Genomic DNA, 12,919 nt, shown 5'->3' with positions numbered 1-12,919 from the left:
GGAATTACAAGAATGATTATCGAGGCTTCAAATTATTGAATCAATTTTACTCAAAAATTACATTTCGTTACTATTTAGTGTGTATTATTGGATCCCTTTATAAATGCAAGCTGTGTGTTGTATAAACAATAAAATACATTTATAAGGGGATCCAATTCTTATTCGTACCTTATATCTGCAGCACAGAATTCAAAATAATCATGCGTTGGGAGTGGATGCAGTTGTTCCTCTAACTGTGCTTTTGTTAGGTTAGGAGGTAAACGCCGAATCACCACCTGCAAACATATGAATGAAGGGATTAGGGAGATTTTTCACTAAGTACAACATTCATAAGATAATAATAGATGAAGAAAACTGCTCCAACCACCTTAGTTCATTCATCCAGAGAGATGCTAAAGGCCTCCCTCACAATCACATCCAATTGTTTTTTTTTAAATGATTCTAGCATTTCTGCCTCCACCAATGCTATCTGGTGTCCAACATGTCAAAGTGATGCACCCAGTATGTGGATGAAAAGAGTTAACATGCTTCTTGCTTTTCGGGTAGTAGTCTGCTTCTCACTTTCAGCACACACCACTGGCTGCAGCAATGTGAGGAGAGCCAAATGCACCAAGTCTCTCCTTGTCAGTACACAACCTCTCCATCAGCAAGTCCTCTGCTGTGTCTTCTTGTGGTGATACACCAAAACTAGGCCCCTCGTGGTGCCAGGTTCAAGCTTCAGAGGAGGTTTGGCCCCCAGGCATGCATCATGCAGGCCCACTGGCATGTGGGCACACACTGTCACTACGAACCAAACTCCCAGCTATGTCCGTGACCCCACTTGAGGTGGATACCTCAGGAGAGATTAAAGCTAAGGGAGTTCCATTCCATTCCACAAGGGCTCTGTCTACAAGGCAGATCCATGAATCATTATCTGCTGATGCTTCATCCTGAGCCATTTTCCTCGTCAGTAGTGGTTTGCCATTGCCTTCCACTCTCAGGGGCAGAGTGAGGAGCCAGGTCCCATGTCTATCTCAGTCAGAACAAGAATTAATCCTGCGCTGTTCGCATTATTCTGAACATGCTAGCCATCTAGCCACCTGAGCTGACCAGCCCCCACTAAGGGAGTAAACCCTGACAAAAAAATCCAAAGTGGAGCCCAAAAGCAGACTGGTGTCTAACTCTGTCATCTTCCCACCAACTCCTGCAAACAAGTTCCAAATATAGTGCTTTGAATACCTTAGGACCCAACCAGGGAGCTTCAGATGGGAGATGCTGACATTTGAGTAGCCCAGAGTCTCCATAAAATAATAGATAACCATTCAAGTGGAACTCAATATGGCAAGAGTGCTGTGACAAAATAGAAGTACACGAAGGGAATGTGACAGCATAGATAGGAAGTTGATTATAGGTTGGAAAATAAATGATTTTCATACTGAAAAGATGTAAACAGTGGTACCCATTATGGATTAGCATTAGGGCCATTGACATTCTCGATAAACAATCTAAACTTGGATACAGGGGCCACAATATCAAAATTTGCAAAGTCTAAGTTACTTCAAGAGGGCATATGTCTGGGAATCTGGTAACCTGTCATGTGAAATTTAATATGAAAAAAGACATGGTGTTAGATTTTGGGACAAAAATGAGAACAATTTTGCACTAGGGTGGCAAGATAAAAAGAAGTGTGTGTCTCAGGGGTTCAGCTACCTCAATCCATAAAAGTGGGAGGCAATACATAAAGTTGTAAAAAAAAAATCCTAGATTTTGTAAATAGGGCATTGAAGTACAAAAACAGAGAGGTATGCTAAGCCTATACAAGTCAAAGTTGGGATAGTGTCCAGCTTTCTGATCTCTCTCTGACTGATCTTGCTCATTATACCAGGCCAACAGGGTGTGATTACCTGTTCATCGAGTTTGACGAGAATTTCAAAATGAATCTCCTGCCCACACAGGAGAAAGTGTAGTTCTTTTGAAGATTAAGTGGTGAACAGATGTAGGTTTTTGAAACTAAAGGTTTGACAAGGTAAATAAAAAATAACTGCCATGTATCAGTGAGCTCGTAACAAGAGGATATATATTTTAAAACATCACCAAATCAATAAAGGAAGAGGTAAGCAGATATTTTTCCTCAGATAATTTTTAGGACATAGAATATCCTACCAGAAGCATATCAATAAATGGAGAGAAGAGGGAATAATGCAAATACTTTATTTTGATTTACAGTACTCTCCTGCTAAATGGAAATTTCAATCTTACAGAAAGTAAAAATACATACTTCCACAGTCCTCTGTAGTTTGCTTTTACAATTAAAGTAAGTTATTCACCAGTATTGAATCCTGAATACCTATTCATTGCAGTGCAGTGATGCAACATCGCGAACTGAAGAGTTTATTTTGTACATGGTCTTTAAAGATCATTTTTTGCTATATTGTTCTTTGCGGGGCAAAGGGGAACTAAATCCCAAGAACAGTTTGTAGCAAGATTATAAACAAAATAACCCTGTTCTGGGTACTGTGAATAAAAAAGTAATGAAATGCTGATATAGGATTAAGTGGCCATCGTTCCTTGTCATCATACCTACATTAAGCCTACTCTTTCAGAAGCCATTGCTACAGTTCAATTTTCTTCAATGCCTTTTTCTGACGAGACCTGCTTGATCTATCTTTCATAAGAAACAAGTAGCAACCCCAAGGTAAAGTTGGATTTGGCAAGTTTGGCTGCCAAGTTGACACTGGGTCCACTTGGTGCTGACTTAGTAAACAAGGTAAGTATTAGGTTTACTATTAACTGTGCTGCATGCATGATTTCTAAGTCTGCAGTTGCAGTATCTCTCTAAAAGTGGCAAAAAAAACAACCTATTCAGCTTCCATTAAAATGCTTGGAGTTAATTTTGCAGACAAGCTACCAACACTTTCTAAACAAATAAATATGCATGTACATAGCATACATGGCTAATATTAGAAAAAAGTGAAAAACACTGCAGATGCTGGAAATGTGAAAAATAAATATAAAATGTTAATATAGCATCAAAAGAGGTAGTAATGATGTTGGATAGGAAAGGAAAAGATAAAGACGAGGCACTTAAAAGATTAGCAGCACTCAAAGTAGAAAAGTTAATGGTCCAGACAGGCTGCATCCAAGATTGCTGAGGGAAGCAAGGATGGAAATTGCAGAAGTTCTGACCACAATTTCCCACTTCTTCCTAGGTATGTGAGTGGCACCAGAGAACTGCAAATGTTTAATGAAAAAGGAGGGGGTTGAATCCGGCAACTACAGGTCAGACAAAGTCGTGGTGGGGGAACTTTGAGACACATTAATATAGGATAAAGTTAATTAGCATCTGGAAAAATAAAGATTAATTAACGAAAGTTAGCACAGATTTGTTAAAGACAAAGCCTGTTTAACTAAATTGATCGAGCTTTTTGATGAAGTAATATAAAGTGTGGCTGAGAATAGTGCATCTGATATTGTGTATGGGCACTTTCAAAAGGCTTTTAACATAATAGACTTTCTAGCAAAATTAAAGTCCAAGGATTAAAGTGGGAGTGTGTGTACAAAATTGTTTGATGGACAAAAATTAGCAAATAATAGTGAATGGTTTATTTCAGACTGTGAAGTATACATTGGTACCCCCAGGATTTAGTATTAGGACCACTGTTCCTCTTGATATATATTTAAGATCTGCTGTTGGTTATAGAGTGTGGTTTAAAGTTTGCAGATGACACAACACTCAAATGTAGCGATAAGGAGAACAGTAACAGCCTTCAGGAGGGCATAGACAGAATGGTGAAACTTACAGGTACATGTTGGATGAAAATCAACGCAGAGCAATGCGTAGTGATATATTTTAGTAGGAAGAATGATGAGGCAATATAAACTAAATGACAGAATTCTGAAAAGAGTGCAGGAACAGAGACACCTGCAGGTGTATGTGCACAAATCTTTTGAAATTGGTAGGACAAGTTAAGAAGGCTGGTTTAAAAAAAGCACATGGGATTTGTGGTTTTATTAAAAGAGGTATAGGGTACAAAAGCAAGGCAGTTATGCTAAACTTGTATATAGCCATTTAGGTCTCAGTTGGAATATTATATTCAATTCTGGGCACCGCACTTTAGGAAGGATGTCAAGGACTTTAGAAAGGGTGCTGGAGGATTTAATCAGAATGGTACCAGGGGTGATGGACTTCAATGATATGAAGAAACTGGGATTGTTCTCCTTAGAATGGAGAAGATTAAGAACAGATTTGATAGAGGTGTTTAAAATTATGAATTATTTTAATAACAGTAACTAAGAAGAAACTGCTTCCAGTGGCAACCAGAGGACATTGATTTATAGTGATCAGCAGAAGACCCAGAATTGACATGGGAGAACTTTTTTTTAAATGCAGAGAGCTGTTATGATCTGGAATATACTCTCTGAAAGGGTGGTGTAAACAGATTCAATTGTAACTTTCAAGAGGGAATTAGATAAGCACTTGAAGGGAAAAAAAATTCTGGGCTATGGGGAAAAAGCCAGGGAGTGGGGCTAATTGGATAGCTCTACCAAAGAATCAGCCAGACAGGATGGGCTGAATGGCCTCCTATGCTGTATCATTGTGGTTCTATGAACATACTAGAAACAGCAAAGGTAGCATCTGTGGAGAGAGAAACCTATGGTTAATATAATATTGAAAGACTTTTTGTCATCAACAATATCATGCACAAATTTTATCCAGCTATGATGCGATGACATTAATTGCAATCAAACTAATAGTGCAAAATACCATTAGGTGCAAGAACACAAGTTTTAAACAGATTAAGAAATTAGTGTAAAGTTGTGAACATGTCAGTGACAATGAAAACAGCAGAGACAGATATAGAACAAAAAGCAAAATACTGCAGGCACCGAAAATCTGAAAATGCAGGAAATACTGCAATGATTGTAGATCAGGTACCATCCACTGAAAGAACACGATTCAGCATTTCAGACATTGAAACCATCCTCAAAACTGACTGATGTAATAGATAAACAGCATTTAAAAAGGAACAGAACAAGTGGGGAAGAGGGGAGCACACCATGAACATATACAGAGGAAAAGAAACATCATGACCTGTAACATGCTTAGTGGAGAACAGAAGATGATTAAATGACATGAGACAAAAGCAGCCATAATTAGAAAAATAAAAAACTTATATACATGACATAGTGTGTGTGAATAGCGAGAGAGATTAGGATGGGAAGCGGGAAAATACTAAGCAAAACAAAGCAGCCTGGAGAAATAGAATGAAGAAAAAAAGCAGGTTGATGCCAAGGGTAAAGGGTACCCTGCTGAGAGGTGCATATCCCACCCTAAACCAACCCTATCCAGCCCCCATATCAAAAATGCCAGCCCAGCCATTCCCAGAGAGAAAAGAGGTACAGTTAAAATCTAAATTGCTAACATTAAAGCCAAGGGTTGCAAGACGCCAAGTTGAAAGATGAGTGAAATACATATTGACCTGTACCATCCTATTTACATTTTGGTTGGCAAACAATAACCATGGAACTAGAATTGGGAGAAGTATGAAATGTATTCTTGAAGATACTGCTAAACATTCTCAAGAAGGTTGTGAAAATGTTGCCTTTGCAGTGTTTCACCAAGCTGCATGAAAATAAACTAAATACTTGGAAAAAGTAAGGCTCACTTTAATGTTTCCTCTGTCAGAGATCCACACTGTTTAATAGCATTCACAAACATACAAACAATGATGGACAGGAAAAGACTCTCTGTTCCATCCAGCCTGTCCCACATAATTGTGGGTGTATACATTCTCCCCACCACCCAAAGACATATCTCCTGGGAGAGGAGAAAAGTGGACATCCCAAGTTTTCCAAAGTTCAAAATTTTTATTTGTATGCAACATCCAATTTAGACAGAAGAATTCTGAAATAGATAAAACATTTTTATCCAAATATTCTACATGTATCCGCGCGTTAAAATTCTCCAAATCACGATAAATACACTTTTTCTACATATCAATTTGAACCAATTCTTGAAAGCAATAGTGTGGAATGAGGAACATAAGAACCGGTATAAGACATTCAGCTTCTCCAGCATACACCATCATTCAATTAGATCATGGTTGATCTGAACCTCATTTCCAATATCCTGCCTTTGCTCTATATCCCTTGATGCACTTAACTAATAAAATATCCATGTACCTCAGTCTTGAAAACTCCAGTTGTCTTAGCTCCACAGCCTTTTCAGGGAGGAGAATCCCAAAGTTCTAATAGCCTTTGAGTGAAAAAGCGTTTTGCTGATTTTATACATGACTGACCTGGCTCTAATTTTAAGATTATCCCTTTGTTTCACCACCAGAGGAAATAATTTCTCCATATTTATCATATCAAACATTTTAAACATCTCAAACTCACTAACTTCATATAGAGGCAGCACTTAGTTTCCATAATGCAAGGACAGATCTATGTTACTATTTTGTACCAAAGATATTGGATATTTCTTTAACAGAAGTATTTATCTTGTTAGTCAGTTGTCTATTTCTTTAGAAAATCAGTAAGTGAAACAAAATGAAAAATTTCTGAATGCTTCAATCAAAGTATTACATTTGCAAAGAAGAATCAATGTTTGTTTGAACATTTTTTTTACAAAGTTTCCAACTTTGTAATTTTAATCCTTTTGATATTAGTATTGCATTGAAAGCAATAAAGCCCAAAATGATTCGGATTTTAAAAAATTCAGAAAATACAAATACATACAAAAAACCTAAAAGGAACAGGATTTTTTTTAGATACCTACTGGGGATCTTTACGAGTTACACTCTTACAAAATATTCATAATAAATTGCATTCAATACAATAAAATGTTTAAACCATAATTATTTTAGGAAACAAAATTAAAATTATATTTCTATTTATTGTCCAAATTAGAATTTATAATTGTGTTCAATCCATTAATGAAAAGGCATATCAATGAAAAGCTTGTGACTAACCTCAATGGGAGAGAGGGGTCCAATTTAATGTAGCTATTGATGAAAGATCCAAACAAAGTCAAACCTCTGTGGCAAACTCATACTGATCATATGTTTAATGTAGAATACTTGCGGCAGCATCTTCCAGTCGGCAGGCGGGGGCGGGGCCCGCTCGCCGACGCGTAAAATGACACGGGGACACGTCGGGCGTGTGTCCCTACGTCACCCTGCGTCATTTAGATTTGCAGTTCAGCAGTCTATTAAAGCCATTAAAAAACTAATTAAGATGATTAATGGACCTGCCCGTCCAACCTCAAGGTTGGCGGGCAGGCCAGGAGCCCAGCCGAGCTTCGGAAAAAACAAGAAACCTCATCCACGGGAGGGATGAGGTTTCATGAGGGTGCTTAAATTTTTATGAAATGTTTTAATAAAAGTTATGGGCATGTCCCAACTCATGTGACAGTGTCACATGAGGGGACATGGCAGGGAAATTTTTTTATTACCTTTATTTGAATTTTTCAATTAGAGCCGATCTCCCTGAGGCAGCACTTTGCCTCAGGGAGATCTGTGCGTTCTTTCGCGTGCATGCACAAAAGAGCGTACTCCCAGCTAAGGGAATCCCTCCCCCACCTGCACAGGGAGCACACAGTGCTTCCTGGTGGACGTCACATTGGGCGGGCCTTAATTGGCCCACCTACACACAATGACAGCGCCGTCCCCAACCGGGGGTGCCAATTGGAAGGCCGCCCGCCCACCCACCCACGCCCACTCCTGCACTCCCCCCACCACGGGGGGAAAATGTTGCCCTTGCTGAACAGTTTATATATGCCAAATGTCTGTATAATTGACATGTAAATATTGCCATGCAGTGTTTGAACACATCATAGAATCACACAACTAAATTTCTTCCTAAAGGTTGTCATAAGAACACAAGAAATAGGAGCAGAAGTAGACCATAAGTCTCCTGAGCAGGCTATGATCATGGCTGATCATCGGCCTTAGCTCCAGTTTCCCATCCACTTCCCAAATTCCTTAGAGGCCAAAAGTCTGTCTATCTCAGCCTTACATATATTCAATAAAGCTTCTGGGGTAGAGAATTCTAAAGATTCACAACTCTTTGATTGAAGAAATTTCTCATCTCAGTCTTAAATGAGCAACCCCTTATCCTGAGACTGTGACCCCATGTTCTCGATTCTGCAATCAGGGGAAACAACCTCTGTGTTAACCCTATCAAGACCTTTCAGAATCTTAATATATTGTTCTAACATTCTTTTGTCCACTATTTAAATAGACATGTTTAGCTGTTAATTTTAAAGTTCATAATGTCTAGAGAATGCAAATTTTGCTTCTTACCAAACACAGGACAAAACAGATCAATTAGACTGCTGAAATAAAATTCTTTAAACTGTTTTTGACAGCCATATTTCCCCATCTGTTAAAAGTACCGTGGGGCCTGCAGATTGTTAACCAACCCCCTATTCATGTTAACATATTACCCCCCCAACTCCATTAGCCCTTAGATCCTGTATTAACTTTTTGTGCAGTACCTTATCAAATGCCTTTTGGTAATCCAAGAATAATACATCTACTGGTTTCCCTCTATTTACCCTACAAGTTACATCCTCAAGAAACTAATAAATATGTCAAACATAATTTCCCTTTTGCTAAACCATGTGGATTCTGTCTGAACATACTATAATTTTTTAATTGCATTCTTTTAAGACTTCCTTTATAGATTCCAGCATTTGCCTGATGACTGATGTGAGGCCAAGTGGCCTGTCGTTCCCTGCTTTCTCACTGGTTCTTAAATAATGGTGTTATATTTGCTAACTTCCAACCTGCTGGGACTGTTCTAGAATCTGGGGAATTTTAGAAAGAAAACATAACCAGTGCATCCGCTGTCTCTGCATTTACCTCTTTTAGAATGACAGTATGCAGACCATCAGGTTCTGGGGATTTGGTGGCTTTAGTTCCTTAAGTTTCACCAATACTTATTCTCCACTGGTAGTAATTACCTTACACTCTCAATCCTTTTAGCCCCCTCAGTTACCCTCTATTTCTGGTATGTAATGTGTGCCTTCTACCGTGAAGACAGAAACAAAATGGGCAGAATTTTGCTGTCGGCGAGCAGGGGGCAGGGCCCGCTCGCCGACACGTAAAATGACGCAGGATGACTTCGGGGGGAACCCCCGACGTCATCCTGCCCCATTTAAATTTTCAGGAAGGCGGGGGCACAGCCAAATCAGCTGTGGGCCTGCCGACCTGTTGATGGCCAATTGAGGCTATTGACAGGATCATTTAAACAATTAAAGGTCCTGCCCATCCAACCTTAAGGTTGGCGGGCAGACCAGGAGCCCCGGCGGGCAATAGAAAAAACATGAAACGTCATCCACTGGTGGGATGAGGTTTCATGTAGGGATTTAAAAGTTTAATAAGCTTATAATTTAAATTATGAACATGTCTCATCTTATGTGACATTGTCACATGAGGGGGACATGTTAGGGAATTTTTTTTTCTTCTAAAGAAGTGTAAGCGATCGCCCTGAGGCAGCACTTAGCCTCAGGGAGATGTGTGCTCTTTCGTGCGCATGCGCGAAAAAGCGCATTCCCACTTTTAAGGAATCCCCACCCCCACCGGACGTCACGCTGGGCGGGCCTTAATTGGCCCACCCACGTAAAATGGCGGCAGGGCCCGCTTCTCCGGTGGGGATCGGCTCCCCGCCCGCCGGAGATTGGGTCGGGCCCGCCCGCCCAGCAGGCAGAAAATTCTGCCCAATATTCTTTCAAAATCTCTGCCATTTCCTCATGATAATTTCTCCTGTCTGTATCTCTGAAGGACAGCTGTTTACTTTAGCTACTTTCCTCCCCTTTTTATATACTTGTAAAAACTATTAATTTGTAAAAATTTATCAGTTTACTCTCATTCTTTTTTCTTCTGTTTATCAACATTTTGGTCACCCTTTGCTGGTTTCTAAAACACTCCCAATCCTCAAGCTTACTACTATTCTTTGTTGCATTATAAGCCTCCTCTTATAATCTAACATGACCCTTAGTAAGCCATGGGTGGATTTTTCTTGCTGAGTTTTGTTTTTCAATGGAATGTATTTTTGTGGAACATTTTGAATAATTTCTTTGAACGTTTCCCACTGTTTATTTATCATCATACCTTTAGTCTATTTACCCAATCAACCTTAGCCAGCTCTCCTTTCATACCTCTGCAATTGGCTTTAAGTTTAACATTCTTGTCCAGGATTGGAATATGTTGCTTTCAAACTTAACATGGAATTCAATTGTATTATTTTCACTTTTTCCCAGCAGATTCGTTACTATCAGATTACTAATTAACCCTGTCTCACTGCACAACATTACGTCTAAAATAGCTTTATCCTTAGCTGGTTCCACCAGGAAACTGTTACAAAAGCAACCCACAAGCTCATCTCCCAGTTCATTTTGATTGGTCCAGTCTGTATGTAGATTCAAGCCCCTGGTAACCATTACATTGCCTTTGTTACAAGCTCCACTTATCTCTTACTTAATGCTCACTTGTCCATCTGCAACAACTGCATCTACAATTAGTCTGCCAATCTGTACATTTACAACTTACGCAATATTAAGCAACAAACGATTAATAAAGTTTAATATTATGCACAACACCTTCAGTGAATAAGCACACCTTTAGAGATATTTTAATATTTATGGCATAGGAAACCCTTCGTGTCCTTGCCGGCCTTAAAAGATCGGTGAAAACAGGAAATATTTTCAATGAAGAATTTTTTCTTCTCTCCACAATGAATGACCTGCTAACGAAATCACAATGATATGCGACTTTAAAACGTGCGATGTGAGACTACGGGATCGTGGATGCGGAAAGAAAGCAATTCTCCTGTTTTGTTTTCTTACAAAGGGGAGAATTTCACCACGTCGAAGTAACCGAATCTGAAAATAGCCAGAACCCGTCCCATATCACATGATTTACGGTCACAGAAATTTAAGCTCAAAATGCACGTTGTTACTCAAGATGATGATGGCTGTGAAGCTAGTTTATAATACACATGAAAAGGACAATGCCCGTTTCTCCATATGATTCGTTGGAAAACCTCTGCCCTATCAACCTGGAATATATGGATGTGAATCACGCACGATAACGATGATGATGAATAACGGGTTATCAATGAGCAGGTTGCAAACCAAAGGAACAAGTGCATCCGCGCGTGCGGTCCTGTGCTCGAGGCTGGCTCGCGAGCTGTCAATCACCGTCACCACTCACTTCGTCCGCCTTATGATTTTAACTCTCACGTCACCATGGAGACCCCGCAACGCTCTGGACCCACCCCCCACCCAACAAAAAAACGGTTTCGTGCGTGAGGGTAGAAAACGAGCAGCGCGGCCCACACCTTAGTGAGCACCTCCTTTTTCTCATCTTTCTCTTTCCGTTTCTCCCCTTCCTCTCTGTCTCTGAACTGGATCTCCACTCGCCGCTCTCGCCCCTTGTTCTCTTTCTCCTCTTTCATTCCGCTCCCTCTCTCGCTCAGCCTCTCTCTCTCTCACACACACACACACACACACACACGCGCTCACAAGCGCCACGCCTCGCGAGATCACCCGCGCACTCACTCTCTCCCCCGCCCCCCCGCCAACCTTGCTTCCTGCTGCTCCCTGATTGGTTGCCTCTCAACACCGCTGATGCCCCTGAGAAGTCGAGTACGTGCTTTTATGTGGCAGCTACTGTAGGGGTTAACATGGAGCATGTCACAATTCACTTTTAAATATGCTCATAGGGATGAAGCATATTGATTTACTTTTTTACCCTGCAGCTGTTTGACATTTGCATTTACTGTTTAAAGGTTTATTATCTGATACATTAAAAAAAAATTGGAAGACCCAAACGTCAGTATTGAAAATGTTAAAAATTTAGTGGGTATAACCAGTTTTGTACTGGAGTGTGGAGGTGAGTAGTGTGTACGTTTATACCAAGCACCAAGCTGGGACGGGGGAAATTTATGATGCAACAGATCAATCATAATAAAACATGAAGTTAAGAAAATAGAAGAGTAAAGATAAGTTTCCACATTTTTGTAAACTTTATTTCAAGACTTTCAATTTGTGATGTTATAGGAGTTAAGCCCCTGGAGCTTGTTCCACCATTCAGTTAGTTCATAGTTGATTTGTATTATATGTATCCTCACTCTGTAATTCTTAATACCCTTGCCGAAAAAAATGTCACTCTTAATTTTGAAATTTACAATTGATGTAGTTTCAACAGCTTTTTGGGAGATTGAATTTCAGTTCAGGTTTATTGGCAAGACTTGTTAAGTCTTGACTGACCCATATTGCACGGTGGTACTTCACACGTTGCACAACAACAACTTACATTTATATAGTGCCTTTAACATAATTAAACATTCCAAGGTGCTTCACAGGAGCATTATAAGACAAAGTATGACACCGAGCCTCATAAGGAATTAGGTCAGATGACCAAAAGCTTGGTCAAAGGTAAGTGTGAGGTTTGAGTGTCTTAAAGGAGCAAAATGAAGTAGAGAGGTGGAGAGGCATAGGAGGGTATGGAGATGTAAGCCGAGGCAACTGAAGGCACAGCCACTAATGGTGGAGCAATTAAAATTAGGGATGCACAAGACAGCAGAATTAGAGGAGTACAGATATCTTGGTGGGTTGTGGGGCTAGATGAGATTACAGAGATAGGGAGGGGCAAGATCATGGAGGGATTTGAAAACAAGGAACACACTAAAATCTTTCAGTGCTGAACACACATGCTACTATGCAGCTAAATATGCGGGGTTCAACAATTAGGTTAGGGAAAAGGTTCTGAAGAGAAACTTCATGCAACCTATTTACTAAAGTAAGTGGTAGTATTTTTTGGCTAATGTTTTCTTCATTTGAGGGGCTCTAATCTGTATTCTATATCACCAGAGATATCAGTGGAACAAAAATTTAAAAAAAAATTAAGAGCAACTCTTTTGTTTTCAAGAAAAG

General features: G+C 39.7%; 1 protein-coding gene across 3 annotated transcripts in view; it reads right to left on the bottom strand.

Moving 5' to 3' along the window:
• The window catches only part of upf3a (UPF3A regulator of nonsense mediated mRNA decay), a 57,689-nt gene extending 46,143 nt beyond the window's left edge, over positions 1–11,546 (bottom strand). For 2 of the 3 annotated variants that reach the window (XM_078545546.1, XM_078545544.1), the window contains exons 1-2: positions 11,323–11,546; positions 169–275 (exon numbers count right to left, since the gene is read on the bottom strand). In XM_078545546.1, coding sequence (XP_078401672.1) covers positions 169–275; positions 11,323–11,439 — 224 coding nt within the window. In that variant the 5' untranslated portion in view covers positions 11,440–11,546. The remainder of the gene's footprint in view (positions 1–168; positions 276–11,322) is intronic. The other variant, XM_078545545.1, reaches the window with a different exon arrangement.
• Between the last annotated feature and the right edge of the window lie 1,373 nt (positions 11,547–12,919).

This window comes from Cetorhinus maximus, chromosome 7 (assembly GCF_964194155.1).
Source record: "Cetorhinus maximus chromosome 7, sCetMax3.hap1.1, whole genome shotgun sequence".
Lineage (NCBI taxonomy): Eukaryota > Metazoa > Chordata > Chondrichthyes > Lamniformes > Cetorhinidae > Cetorhinus > Cetorhinus maximus.
Note: the sequence above shows the minus strand (reverse complement) of the source record. Positions and strands in the feature narration are given on the sequence as shown.